Source organism: Atractosteus spatula, chromosome 26 (assembly GCF_055471065.1).
Source record: "Atractosteus spatula isolate fAtrSpa1 chromosome 26, fAtrSpa1.hap1, whole genome shotgun sequence".
Taxonomy (NCBI): domain Eukaryota; kingdom Metazoa; phylum Chordata; class Actinopteri; order Semionotiformes; family Lepisosteidae; genus Atractosteus; species Atractosteus spatula.
In genome coordinates, this window is record NC_142731.1 from 4,936,984 (window position 1) to 4,951,646 (window position 14,663).

Consider the following 14,663-nt stretch of genomic DNA (forward strand, 5'->3'; position numbering starts at 1 on the left):
GAATTACAGCAACATTTATTTAAATAGAAGAACACTGACTCCAGATATACATGTCTGATCTGAGAATGCTCTCAGATAAAACTACATTTGTTTAAGTCAACAAAACACTAAAACTGTGCACATCATCATGTAAGCCTAGATACCCAACATGTAACAATATATATTTTGCAAAAATGACATGACTGAAGTAGTTTGGTTTGAAATATTGTGAACTTGCATATTCAAAATGTCAAAGGCTACTTAAATATAAGTTTCAAAGGTGCTGGTGTCAGCCTTATTAAATCTTATCAATATTATCCTTGTATTCTTTAACGGTTCCACTCCTGGCTATGAAACTTTGCTGGTTTCCTTTGCTGATAAACCTCAGTTTATTTCAATTTGTCATTAGAATTACCTCATCTGTAACAACCTTGTTTCAACATACTCAAACCAAACAAAACCCAAAAGAACAGAACCTCTCCTACTTAGGGGTTTTCACATAAGAAAACACCAACATGACATCTTCATTTTTATTATGCACAAAAAACATCAAGTTATCAAGTTACCTGAATGAGAAGTCGAGGCCGTATGGTGTGCTAGAATTTAAAAATAAATCTGATTTTCATTTCAGTATTCTCATTGACAGTATCAACAATCATATGGCAGAAAGGTGTGAAATATGACATGGTTCTTTAACATATCACAGAATAAAAATCCCCCAAGGCCTGTATTAAATTCTTGAGCCAAACTCCTTACCTATGCACACAACTGTAAAGGAAGAGATTAAATAGGCCTCATGCTTTGCACTGATAAGAGTATGTGCACAATTAGGCATGGCAGATATACAGTATAAAGCTTATATGCTATAAAATCTCTATATTACAATTGTGGGGGCAGAAAAACACTAGGTCTATTTCTACTGCTTTGCCTTACTGCTCAAGAAAAGTGCTACAATATGCAACCCCGTCTCGTTTTTTTTAATAAAGTGAACGCCTGGGGCAGACTGCTGAACAATAGATACAGCACTTCCTGCTCTGTTATTTTCCTACAACATATCTCCCCCTGCGAGGGCTTTTTTTTTTCCTACGGACATGTCCGCGACTTCTCCCACTGCGCAGCCTGGAGCTAGGGAGGGCGAGCCTGCACGTGCAGGAGGAAGGGAGCCGAGCCGATTCCGAAAGCTCGGGCTCTACATTCTGCTGCGTCGGAAGGAGTGGGTTTTTCCCGGGGGGGGCTGCACGGGCATGTCGTCTCTCGTTCCTGCAAAAGAAGGCAAAAGCAAGGCGGCGAAGCGCTCGAGGGGGATGGGACACACGGGACCCCCTTCCTCGGCAAAGGAGACAGAGCAGACTTGGAAAAACCAACCAAGGCAGATCTGCAGAAAATGGTTCATTCCTCTTCGTGTGTAACCTGCCAATATCTCCACCGTGGACGGATGTTGTTTCGGATCTCCCTGGACAGGTAGTTATACGAGTTGAGAAGGAGTCACGGGGTGGGGGGGGGGTGGGGTATGGGGGGTTTCTTCTTTACAGTCACGAAAACGGCACAGGGGTGCCCGCCGGAGTGGGGGGCGGTCACTGTTCTTGGGACCCCCAGGATATGTAGTCGGGACGGGTGGCGGCACCGTACTCGTCGATGAGCTGCTGGACGACCTCGCGCGAGTTGTCCAGCTCGTCGAAGTTGTCCTTGAACACGTCCTCCTTCCGGAATTGCTCCAGGAAGGCCTCGCGCTTCCGCAGCTTGTCGTACTGCCTGCAGGTCCGCTCGAACAGCTGTAGACGAGAACGAGAGGTGAGTGAGCTCTCTCTTCTTACTGGAGCTGCCGGGGGGTTTTCACATCCGAAAAGCTTTAATACACTTGGTGTCACAACTGCCTTCGCAGGAACAAAAAATAACACTCAAAATAGTGAATACCCATACCAGGATGCTACCATAAGAGTAATTTAGGCTGCTTTTGGCAGTGGGAAACTTCCTAGTCTGAAAACAGGGGCTACTGACCGTGGAGAACAATTTGTTCACCTAGCCGTAACTATTTGATCTTTTTGCAGAATTCAATCCCTGGCTGTGTAACCATCCTGCTAGGGGAGTTTCTATTTTATTAATCACGTTAATCTGGAAGCTAAACGACAACGTTATCCCAGTTTAAACCAACCAGCTAAACCCTCGGGTAAAGTGAAAACAAAACTGAGCAGGATGGCACATTTCTAAACAAAATGTCAAAGAGCAAAGAGATTTAATTAGCTACTTCAAACCAAAGGGTTTTGCTGAAACATTCAGATACAGTGCAGCAATGCAAAGGCTGGCAAGACTGCTTACAGAGGAGATGCTGGTGTGGTTGGCCATCATGAGCCCACTGACACGGTGCGCGGAGGGCAGGTAGGGAGACTTCCTGGACAGAGCCACCTGAATACTGGCAGGACCCCAGGGGATAAAACTAGCAAGCTTCCTCTCTCGGATCCTCTGCAAGCTTTTGTGCACCTGGAATCACATGGCGTTTTGAAATTACTGCTCACGTAAAATGGTCGAGGGCACAATTTTCTTGTATTTTCTGAGTTTTTCCAGTGGATTTACCAGGATCTGCTTCTTTGCAGATATCTGTGGCATATACATAGTACAGAATAGTTCTGCAACAAAAAAACTACACACAAGTTATCAAGTGAATACTGATTTAGTATTTGAGTAGTTGCTGTATTACTGTATTTTCTTCTCCATTTTTTATAAGCATTCTAGAGAATTCTGAAAAGAAAACAACACCTGTAGGAAGATAAGAGATTTCAATAGACACTATCACAATATCTGAAGTCAAAGATGCAGTAACTGGTTGATAGTCTTCTTTTCTTCCTGGCAACCAACAGTCTTGACATGGCACAATTTCTCAAGCGCAATCCTGTCTGTTAAGAATTAAAGTAAATGAAGAAGCCGATATTGTGACTCAGGAAATGAAATACAGCCATCCGAAGTACTGACATCTGGCTTAAAGGAGAGGCACGACAGTCAGCTCTCTCAGGGGCAACAGTGCATGCGCTTAAGTGTCACAGACACATGACGCTGAATCACTTTTTAATGAAGCCTGTCAAATGCATTCCTTCTTAAGAGCTAATTCTCTGACAGAGACGCCCAGCTACAATCTGTGTCACCTGGAAAACTCTCAAACCCCAGAGGGGAGAGAGAACAGCTTGCACGCAGACCCTGCCCCTTGGACAATAGAGATCTGCTGAACAGCCCTAGAGCCATAGAACAATATAAGCCCTTCAAACATGTCATCATTTGATGCATTACACTTTAGATTTGTATGCTCAAAAACAGTACCACGAAATTAAAACATCTGTACAATTTTATAAATGCTGATCGGCAAAAAAAAAAGCATCAGTTGTGAAATACTGCTGCAGCATAGTAAGAGACACCTATTACTGTAATATAAGCCTGCATTTACAGTATGTTAGGCATGTATAAATGTTACAAGAGTAGAAAAACTTGAAAAAAACTACAGGATCACTTTCCCAAGTAACTACCAAGAGTAGAACATCTATAGGGGTGCAAGATACTCCTGTGAAGCAGGACTGTCACAGCTGAATTGAGCTGAAAAGTGTCCTGCAGGCTGCTGTACCTGGGTAGGATCCACTTCTCCCTGGATGATATTGAGGATGGCGATGTAGCAGTGGTTGGTCTGCCTGTCCCGGGCTGTAGACACCATGACATTCTTGGGCTGCAGCAGCCGCCTCATCACATCCAGCACTGTGGTTTTCCGAACACTCGCCACCTGTCAGGCAGGCCAGAGCCGCAAGGGCAAAGGAACAGAGTCCAGGTTCAGGCACGGGGCTCCAGCAACAGCCCATTTCAAAATGTAAAACAAAGGACTTCTATACTTGCACACTGTAGATTTCTTTACAAAAGAAAAGTTTAATACATACATCTTTCCCCTGTAAGCATATCCCTTTTCCATCAATGCAGTAAAGTTAGGACACTTTTAAATACTGCCTTCTTATTGACAGGCATTTTATGTAGAGAGCCTAATTCTTGGGGCCCCCAACCCTGGTTCTGGGGACCCCCCCCAACACCTACTGATTTTTTTTTCTGGCTGAGCACTTCAATTAACAATTAACAAGGTGCTCGACTGAAAAGGTTACAAGATTATTTTCAACTCTAAACCTGGAGATCTCAGGTTATTTGTGAAAAGCAATAGTTTAAAAGGCAACCTGCAACATGTTTAAAGACTGGACATGATCAAAGAGTTCAAATCAATTCTTCTAGGAAGCAAGAGAAATTTAAGTTGACTGTAAATTAATAGGTTTTAAAAGTCCTTCACCACAAAACCACTTCCCTGGCATGCATTAGTAACACCAACTTCAACAAAATGACAATCCACACACAAATACACAGGCACATTCAAAGATTATTTACCCATTTAAAGGACAATTTGTTCAATGTTTTTCATCTTTGAAGAAAAAGGCTATGTAAATACACAGTAAGGAAAGGTCTTCTCAGGCAATCACAAGTTCTTGGTGGGTGGAAATCACATACTTTCACTCCAAAGTATCAGAGACATTTTTAAACATTCAAAATGACACATTCGTCATCGTATATAAACAACTAAACAGTGTGTTATGGGCATTTGTCACACCTAGTTTGCACTCAGTTTAAGTTAGTGTATTCATAGCCAAATCAAAATCTTATCAAAATCAGCAGAGTTTATGTCCATGTCAGGCTAACAATTTCTCATCACAAACGATTTAGCATATCTTTTTAGAAATGGCATGATTTCATAGGCAGCAGAGAATTCTCAACAATAATTTCTAGCTTACCGATTGGTCAGTAGTAAGAGGCGTGTAGCCAGTCATGAGGAAGTGAAGGCGGGGCGTGGGAATGAGGGATGCAATTAGACCAATCAGATCATTGTTCATGTAGCCAGGGTACCGCAGGGTGGTGGTACTTGCAGACATGATGGTAGAGACCTGTTACAGAGGACAGGGTGGCCTTAGGTCATGAATATAGCCAAGTGAGAAAGATTCAGATTGTACTGGACCCCTCTGAAGGGATCTCTCATGAGTCAGAATCCAAATTTAGAGCCTCCAGTTGGAATATTAATAATAAACTTCCAATAAAAGTTTTATGAAGCCTCACACACTTCAACCAGTTCTTATACCTTTCCTGGTCGAACTGTCAGCCCTACCTCTATTTAGTAATTTTCTTTTATAAAAGTAATTTATGAAGTCAAAGTAATATTATTTCTCTTCTTCCTTTACAAAACTTTCAAATTTCTAAACAGCTAAAAATATTTCCAATTGAACAGCTTTAAACTAAGATCACAATGTTTTAAGTATTTCCCATGCAAAATGTGAACTATAGCACTTTGAAGCAGAAGTTGGTTTGTAACATGACGAAAACTGGCAAGTGGGCAAAGAAAGGGACATTTAGCAATGGATTGCAACTTGTCCTGAGACGACCTTAACACACCACACGACTACACCAATTTAATGCATGAGAACACAAGCGACAAATATGAGGATCTAATATGAGAATCCTGTGACTTCTTGCTTAGCCGAGTTGTTAATACCAAGTCCCTTCAATTGTCATTGTTCAGAATTAAGCCATACAGTCATCTTACTGTTTAAAGCTTTTACCAATAGCTGCAAAACAAACATTTCTGCACAGGACACGGAAGAGAACGGGTTTATGACAGTTTTCTAAACGAGTGAGGAGATTTAGCTTGACAAATAAGATTCTTACAGGAACAGAAATTAGAGGTGTTAATCTATTCTAACCGGTTATCCAGATACCAGAATCAAATAAGTGTCCCAGATTTTAATTTTGGAAAAGGTTCCTTTCACCAAACGCTCATTTTCTCAAAATGTAAGGAAAACGTCTGAGCTTTCACTTCATGGCCTCAGGATTTGGTTAGACAAGATATTGTAATACATTGGCTATAAAGAATAAAACTCAGCACATTCCTTTTCTTATCTGACATTATCCAAACAGAGGCAATATTTAGAATTACACCCCCTTAAACTATAATTATGAACCCATAAAATTCCACACTGAAATTCACGGGTTACTTCTTCACCACTTTAATGTGGGCTCTGCAATTAGCAGTTACGTGACAGCCAAAGTTTGCTGCCCTTCCTCGGTCATGATGCAACGTGGGGGGAAACCTGCCCAGTGCCTGCAGCAGTTACTTACCAGCTGGTTGATCTGAGAGAAGGAAGGGTTCTGAATGTGCAGTCTGTCAGTGGCTATGCGGTTCAGAGCTGTATTATCTAGCACCACCTAGAGAAAGAAAGAGGCAGGGAAAGACACAGGCAGCACAGGCACAGAAAGAGTGAAATAAGGGTTGGGATTCTAACCACAACCCTACAGCTGGAGGTATCAAATATTATAAACAATACCCCTTTTGTAACCATTGTGTTCAAGGCCAATCTGTTCTGGTACCAGGAGATCACGTAGAATTTTATTTGTCACTAATTCGAAATAATTACAGATGAAGTCCCATTACTGTTCACTGTTTAGGTAAAATGCATTTTCCGCCACTTATTTTGGAATTTGCATTCTAGGAACCAGTAATCAGCACACTGACGTCGGGAATGCGATATTTACAGACCCTTAAAGAAAAGGCTGTTTGTGTGTTAAATAAATCCATCAAGCAACTGCCTAACAAATGAGCAGCACAGTCCTGCCTTACAGACGGCTATTGTCCTCGCTCTGGCTCTGTGATGCACAGCACGCACTCCACTTGCTCCACCTTGAATGACCTAGACTCTGCAACTTGACTCAATGTGAAGCGTTGACATATAAACAATGCTGCTTTAGAAAAGGTGGTGAATTGTAGCCAGCAAATGTGAACATTAACAAATCATGAGGAAGCATCCAAAAAACAAATTTAAGAAACTTGAAAAAAGGACCAAGACCTCATAGAGCAATATATCTCTTTCACCAGAGGGCTGCCGAGAGCAGCAGGTCTCTGTTAATGCTAGAAAGACCTTCAGTCTAGTCAACTTGCATAATGAAAATGTTATCACATTTTGCAGGGGGCTGCCAAAATGTACCATCCCATATTCAGTGTCTTATAACCAGATTGTGTAAACATGCTCTGGTTCACAAGAAGACTTCTGCTTACCACACAGTCTGCATTCTGAGTCAGTCTTTTCAGCGTCAGCAGAGAGTTATATGGTTGGACAACAACGTCACTCATCTCATCCTGGTTGGGAAACACAGAGTAGGTCTGAACCAGCTTCTTGGGATACCTAGCAGTCAATGTGGCAGAGAAAGAGAAATGTGAGCTATACAGTAGCTCCAATAAAAAGTTCCTTGAAAAATACGACATGTAAAATAAGTAACACATATATGTTGTCTTTCATTATTATTATTTAGCATTATTTCATCATGTTAAATATTGTCAAGGTAGTAATCTCAGAACTTAAATACACTATAGTACAGAGTCCTGGATTAGACATACATGAAACCTAAAAAATTGGACATAAAGTAATACGATTTTAAAATTTTAGAACATGGCAACACCTAAACAAGGTTTGAAAAATAAATTCCACAGAGGGCTGTTTCCAATACTATCTCTTCTCACATGAGAAGATACAAAATCATTTTATTTGATTTTACCTCCTTAGCATATTCCTGATTAAAAAAAATCTTTTTATTTTTTTGTATTTCACTACACCCCGTTGCGAGAGTATAGCTATTTACTCTTGAGAAACCCTAGATCATGACAAAAAAACATTACCGGTAATATAATAGCACCATTAGTACCAGAGAACTTTAGTCACAGAAGAAGAAAGACACAGATACAGGTTAATACTTATAAAACCCTGACTCTCAAATGGAATAGCTGTGCCTTAGCACAATCCTACTCCATGCCATTGAGTACACACCTGTCATTTAACTTCTCCAGCAGATACGAGCCCAGTCCTGAACCTGTTCCACCGGCAATAGAGTGGCACAGAACAAAGCCCTGCAATATCAAGACATACCGATCTTAACCAGTCAGCACAGCGGAAGGCTTGTAACTTTCTGCTACAATACAATTCAAATGGACAGACGACTGTTCCTGCTGTCAGGGTACAGACACGTACAGAACACGGACACGAATATTAAATTGCATCCCCTTTCCCAAAAAGGAAGCACTTCTTCACTTGAAATCCTGTGCACTAATCAAAAAATCCCTGTTCATTTCTTAAGAGTGAGATCTCCCTCACTTTCAAACATGGGCATCAAGGATAAAACCTCACAAGAGAGCAATTGCCTATATCCCACATGTGCTTAAACAGTTCTCTGGAACTGTTTAAGTGTTCCAGAGACAGACTGCTCCTCCCCACAAATAGTGGCCTTACTGTGCTGTAATCCAGATGGTCCTATAACGCACACACTCTAGTCCAAAATCACCACCAACATCCCTCCTGCCACGCCCCACAGCCCAACTTGCACACACAAGAAAATATTAAAGGGTTATAAAAAGAAACGCAAATGGTTGTGCAAGTCTATATTGGGCAACAGAGCATACCACTGGTGTTGTTTTAAAGTCTAGCAGTTTTGTGGCAGCGAAAAACAAAAGTGCCATAATATACTGAATGGCAGCCTTTTCATCACTGATAACATCTGCGAGCTGAGCTTTGATGGATTCATGTTTTAAGGTTCTGTTAGGCATGGCCCCTTTTAAACATAGTGAAAAAGCATGCTAGCTTTTGCTGTGCTGCTACCATAAAATTGTTGTTTTACACGTCAAAGGCATATGGAGGCAATCAGGAAATGTTTAATTATGTTCTTGGCAAACGATCCAACACAACATCCACATCCCTCAAGCTCAGAAAGCCCTTCTGAAGAAAGAGGAATAAACCCTTATTTTAATTTTTTATAACTGGATGTAGCAGAACAGGTTGTAAGTATTCCTCACCAACCAACATGGAAGGACACTGCTTTGTGAAAATGAAAAAATGATTTCATAAACAAGTGATCTGAAATTTCCAGCAAAGAAAATAACAGACATTTTTTATGGCTTACCTCTAAACTGTCACTTCCATCAGCCTCTCTGTCTATGATGTCAAAGATATCTTCATGAATTTTTTCACCCTGAAATTAGATTTTTGTCTTTAACCCATACTTACGTACATTAAACATTTACAGAGATTAAATCTTACAGATTTGCTGTAGAACATCTCTAAATTGATATACTTGATCAATCATGAACAAATTAAAAGAAACATCTGCCAATGTACTCAGTCTCTAGCAACATAGAGATTTCAGATTATTAAAACAAAGTCCTGTAACTGACAAGCTGCATTAACCCTAAAAGAAATTAAGCCTTTTTGTATAGGGCAGGTGTTTTTTAGATTGTTATATTCTATATTTATTCTTTGAAAGCATTAACTAAAAATCTGCTTCCTTGTGCCCTTGAATGAAAAGAACACTTGTAGCAAATCAAAAAGTGACACAAATTTGGATGTTTCACGTTCTTCCACTTGACAATTCCTACATTTCTGTGGGTGTTTTCTCCTGCATTCCCACATGACGGTACCTGAGAAAATCCACTGGCCCAGTTGTTGCCAGCCCCCCCTCCGTGCTCGGAGAGGTAGATGTTTTCGGGGTTGTACAGATTGGCGTAGGGGGAGTTGAGAATGGAGTGAATGACTCGGGGCTCCAGGTCCAGCAGCACAGCCCGAGGGATGTAGTGCTCATCGTCTGCCTGGCAGTGGCATGGAGACAAAGAGCTTAATAATAATAATTAATAATTGCTTACACTTATATAGCGCTTTTCTGGACACTCCACTCAAAGCACTTTACAGGTAATGGGGACTCCCCACCACCACCACCAGTGTGCAGCCCCACCTGGATGATCAGACAGCAGCCATAGTGCGCCAGAACGCTCCCCACACATCAGCTCTCAGTGGGGAGGAGAGCAGAGTAATGAAGCCAATTCATAGATAGGGATTATTAGGAGGCCATGACTGGTAAGGGCCAATGGGAAATTTGGTCAGGACGCCGGGGTTGGTAATAATTGTTCATGCATAAAACAGCTCTGGTGAGACTGCCATCAATAAACTTTAAACCACATTATAAATCACTCGGGTGAGTTTACTGGAGTATCTGTTTTGTGTTCAAGAAACAATTAGTGCAGACATACAACAGAGAAATAAACTCTACTTCTTGCTCTTAGAGAGAAGTCACTTAAAAAGCAAAGGGGTTTTTTCTCCACTTAATTTTTCACAGGTGCTGTGCTTTGTGCAGTCAGCACTGAAAGATGGAAGTTAAAAATCTTTCATAAGTAGAATTATTTCTGCAACTTCAGCACTTACAAAAAAAACATAATCATGACACCAATCAAAAATGACTCAATTGCACCACCTAAAGGCTACTCGTGAAACAGTAATGAGAGACCTACTTCTGTTCCATTGACTGTATAGTTTTTTCTATACTGTAGGAGTGCAGAACGAAACATTACAAAACAGTCCTAACAGTAGACAGATTCTGACTTATGCACTGTATTACTGTATGCACTTGGTAGGCGTTCTTTACCTGGTAGAAGAAAACATCCTTTCGGTCAGTGCCTTCTGTGGCGAACTCCTCCACGATTCCCTCAGGACTGATGCCATGCTCTGCACAGAGCTGCTTCCAGAACTCAAAACCAACTGCAGAAAGCACACGAGCAAGCACTGAGGTCACACAACCCAGCAGAGAAATACACAGTAGGCTCCTACCCTGCAGTGACAACAGTGCAGAGAAGCACACAGCTCTGGTGTAGTGACGAAATTAAGTGCACTTACAAAGCTACCTTCATGACCAATTTAGGTATGATGACTTATACTGGGAGGCAATACTAACACAACAAACACTACTGGCTCCAACAGTCATCTGTCATGTTTTTAATGGCATTCAGCATAAGGACATGTCCCTTGTGACAGAAAAGAGAAAATCAACACTGCTTGAGGACATTTTATTTTTCTTATAAAATTAAAAAGCGAGTAAATGTGTTGGGCTGTATGACAAGTTCAAAGAGCCCCTAGGTGACAAGAGAAGACAGTAAAAATACTGACAATTCCCATATTTAAAGAGGGGATGATATAGCAATGCATTCGAGGAATCGTACTCCGTTGGGCCCCTGAGCAAGGCCCTTCACCCCAGCTGCTCCAGGGGTGCTGTATAAATGGCTGACCCTGCGCTCTGACCCCAAGCTTCTCTCCCTGTCTGTGTCTCTCATGGAGAGCAAGCTGGGGTCTGTGAAAAGACAAATTCCTAATACAAGAAATTGTATATGGCCAATAAAGTGATCTCATCTTATTCATCCACTACTGTAATGTTACAATGACATGAGGCATAACCTCTTTACCTAAATTAGCTGCTTCATAATAGAAAACTTAGACATGTTCGAAAAACTGAGTTATCCTCATGCAGAGTCAGAGAGATAAACCAGAGGAGTTGTTTAGGCAATAATATTTCGCTATAGATTTTTGTACTATTCTTTTTAGTGTTTAGGACTGCTCTTATTAAATACACCCAGCACTAGGAATTAATACATCACTCAATAAACAAAACATAAGGAAGAGCAGCAAATAAATGACACATCGATATTTTGAAAACATAACAGAAGTAAATATTTATTATCTATTCATTCTTGGTGAACGCTATGAACCATCACAGAAGACCTTTGGAAATGTTAATTATGTACTACTCTGTAAAACAAAATTAACTGAAAAATAGCTATGCACGTTTCCCTGCTCTTTTCATCTCCTGCTTATCACATCGCATGCATGTCACAGCTAAAAAACAAAGCTTTACAATAAATTTGACATTACATAACGATAAATGCGGATGCATCTCAGTCGATCAAAGCTGAATGTAACCTTTTTCCAAAGTATGACCCAGTTGGAAATTTGGCTTTTTAGTGGAAATCGGAAGCTTCGTGCATCTGGTGTTTAACAACACCCACAGTACCCTTAAATAACCGTTTTCCGTTTGCAGGCTATATAATACCATTAGTAATGCATTGAAACTTGAAACAAAAATGAGAGAAATAAAATATTTTATACAAAATATGCAAGCTTCTTTAATCGTTAACTTCAAAACCCAACTCCGTCATCTCCAATAAGACTTCACCGACACGTACATTATACTGCTGGGCCTAGTTATAACTGAAAGATGAGAGTCATACATTTACATTAACTGAAAGAACCCCAAGGGCTCGGCGACACTCACTCTGGTTCCCACACTGTCCCAACTGAAGGGTGATGATTTCCCGAGGCATCTTCTCTCATTCGTGGATCGTCCGACGTGTTTTCCAAACTGATCGGACACAGGAGAATCAGTTACAGTTGTGTCATCAGCAAGTACCTTGTCCCGCTTAGCAACCCCCTGAAAGCGCTCAATCGCCGCCTGACCCACTGCGCCTGCGCCTCGCTCGAGGAGCCGTGTTGTTTTTCCGGTTTCAATAACTTTATTGATAACTTAATAACTTTACATGCAAAAACCAGTCACTGTGGCATCACGCATTTTTGAATGGGCTTGGGCAACGTATTTCAGCTAAACGTTAAAGTCAGAACAACTATAAAGTGAGAAATAGATTCGTTCAATAATTTTAATAGAAATGTTCACTTGTGTTTTAGATGTTTGCGTTTTCATTTGACTGTAAATGTTCCTGGAAATTATGTATACCCACGAATAAGAATAATACAGTTTAATTTATATTGCGCCTTTTAAAGGATCTTTTCAAAGCGCCGTTGAAACAAATGAAAACAATAAGACAGGAGATACCAAAATTGGCACTGTAGTAGAAAATGCAACAGGAACAAGACACAGACACCAAATACAAGCAGATACACCAAAGCCTTTCTGAAGAAGAATGCCTATATTGCCATCGTTATATCTAATAGACAAACACATATGTAGAGTAAATTTATGAACCATCTCTATTTTTCCCCACAAAGGCGATACGAAAGGTGTACATTACGATGGAAATACGGGGGGGGGGGGCGTCTCGTGGCACTAATGCACCAAGCCATTTTCATAATTAGCCTGGCTTCAAGTTGTTTTTTCGTGCATTAAGCTATTAATAATTTACAACCAGGTAAACTGCCACAGGGGGTCTCGCTCTGCACGACGGAGCCGCGCGCCTCCGATTGGCTGCGCTGCGCGTTCGGGAGACGCCAGGGCGAGCGCTACGGCGAATGGACGCGTACGGAATTTGAGTAAGAAAACACCAGCGCTCTTGATCTCGCTTACGCCATATTGGGAGTACGCAAGGGACGATTCAACAATTACCGATGACCCCTTCCAACGGCAGGAGATCGTGACTGCGTGCGAACAGGGGAGGGGAAAAAAAACCAACACGATCGCATCAATGGGAGTTTCCTTAATCCCGGGAAGTGCTGCCGACGCGTTGGAGAAGCCTTAAACCGCACATGCTGAGCCTTTTCTGTCCTGAGGATTTAGAGGAAGAAAAAACACACACACACACCTGCAGATGAGCACCTTTTGCGATCAGGACACAGACCTGTGGCGACACAGAATGACAGTGCCTGGTTTGGGCACGTCTTAAAATTAACCAGGTTTAGCTGTCACGGTTGTTGTTGTTGTTATTGTTGTGGGTGGTTTTTTTTTTAACAAGACACTGTCATTCACATCTGTGAGCTGGCCGTGTGACCCGTAACTCGGATACGGCTGGATCCCCCTTCCCAAGGTGGGAGACTCCGGTCTGAAGCAATCGATTAAAAAAAAAAAATCATACTAGAGGGTTAAGGGTCCGTTGCTGGTGTGTGTGTGTGTGTGTCGGGGAGGCGGGTGATCAACATAATCTACGTGCAACACACACACACACAAAAAGAAAAATGGCGGAAGACAGAACGAAAGCAGCGCCGGGGGCTGGAAGTGTCGGGCTGCGGAGCCGGCCGTGCTCCAGCGAGAGGGACAGCCAGGTCCGAGCGGCCGCGGCCCCTCTGCTGGAGACCCTGGGCCCCTACGAGCCTGTGCTGACCTACCTCCAGTCGGTGCTGGTGTGGGACAAACCGCTGCACAGCGCCGCGCTGTACGTGCTCGTCAACGCGGCGTTCTGGTGAGTACAGCCCCCGGCAGGAGGGATGTGACGGAGACCTTGCACTTATAAACGATAGATCTGTCCTCCCCCAACGGCTTGCGCATGCTGTGGTAATTGGGAGTTATGTGACGACGGCAGGCCGTCAGTTTGAGACGATAAACGGGCGTCTCGGTGGAAGGTGTACCTGCGGGAATCCACTAAACTCGGGTGCGTCGTCTTGCCTTCATTTCAGGATAAGGGACTGTGCAGGTTCTTGCACGTTAAGATGTATCAGGGTTGCAAATCCCGTCTCCCTCGCCCCTCGTTCTTGTGCTGACTTGCGGGTCCAACCAGATCATTTTGTTTCCAGTTGGGAAGCAATTGAGCAGGTACCAGGATTTGACAGTCCCGGTCTGTGCTTCAGGATGAACCCGCTACAGTGGGTACTACTTCCTGTGGTTTTCTCTGTCGTCTTGAAAGATCGGGTAGTTTCAAGGTTAGGCCAAGAACAGTGCATCACAGTTTTACACTGGGATCTTCTGCACCAGTGCAGCTAAATGTAAACCGGTTCGGGTGGGGAGCTGCGTCAGCATGCGTAGCCTGCAAAAGGACGAGCAATAGGTTTATTCCGTGCTGAAAAGAGAAGAGAGAAAACACAACGTCTGGGCTGTGGAGCCTT

The 14,663-nt window shown here is 42.3% G+C and overlaps 2 protein-coding genes across 2 annotated transcripts in view; one reads left to right on the forward strand and one right to left on the reverse strand.

Moving 5' to 3' along the window:
* tubg1 (tubulin, gamma 1) lies at positions 1–14,041 on the reverse strand. The gene is made up of 12 exons (XM_088906542.1): positions 13,950–14,041; positions 12,172–12,258; positions 10,495–10,607; positions 9,497–9,664; positions 8,983–9,051; positions 7,857–7,936; positions 7,091–7,217; positions 6,157–6,243; positions 4,782–4,931; positions 3,587–3,739; positions 2,296–2,457; positions 1–1,751 (listed from the first exon to the last, which is right to left on the reverse strand). Exons 2-12 carry the CDS (start codon positions 12,218–12,220, stop codon positions 1,554–1,556), a joined length of 1,356 nt encoding a protein of 451 aa, XP_088762668.1. The 5' UTR covers positions 12,221–12,258; positions 13,950–14,041; the 3' UTR covers positions 1–1,553.
* Positions 13,730–14,663, forward strand: part of retreg3 (reticulophagy regulator family member 3) — a 13,564-nt gene continuing 12,630 nt past the window's right edge. The window contains exon 1 of the mRNA XM_088906541.1: positions 13,730–14,023. Coding sequence (XP_088762667.1) covers positions 13,800–14,023 — 224 coding nt within the window. The 5' untranslated portion in view covers positions 13,730–13,799. The remainder of the gene's footprint in view (positions 14,024–14,663) is intronic.

Coding starts and splice junctions, on each gene's coding strand:
- tubg1 (XM_088906542.1), bottom strand. CDS start 12,220: ATGCCTCGGGAAATCATCACCCTTCAGTTGGGACAGTGTGGGAACCAG. Junction 9,052..9,496: donor GGGCCAGTGGATTTTCTCAG/GTACCGTCATGT, acceptor ATCTAATTTCAG/GGTGAAAAAATTCATGAAGA. Junction 2,458..3,586: donor GAGAAGTGGATCCTACCCAG/GTACAGCAGCCT, acceptor ATGTGATTCCAG/GTGCACAAAAGCTTGCAGAG.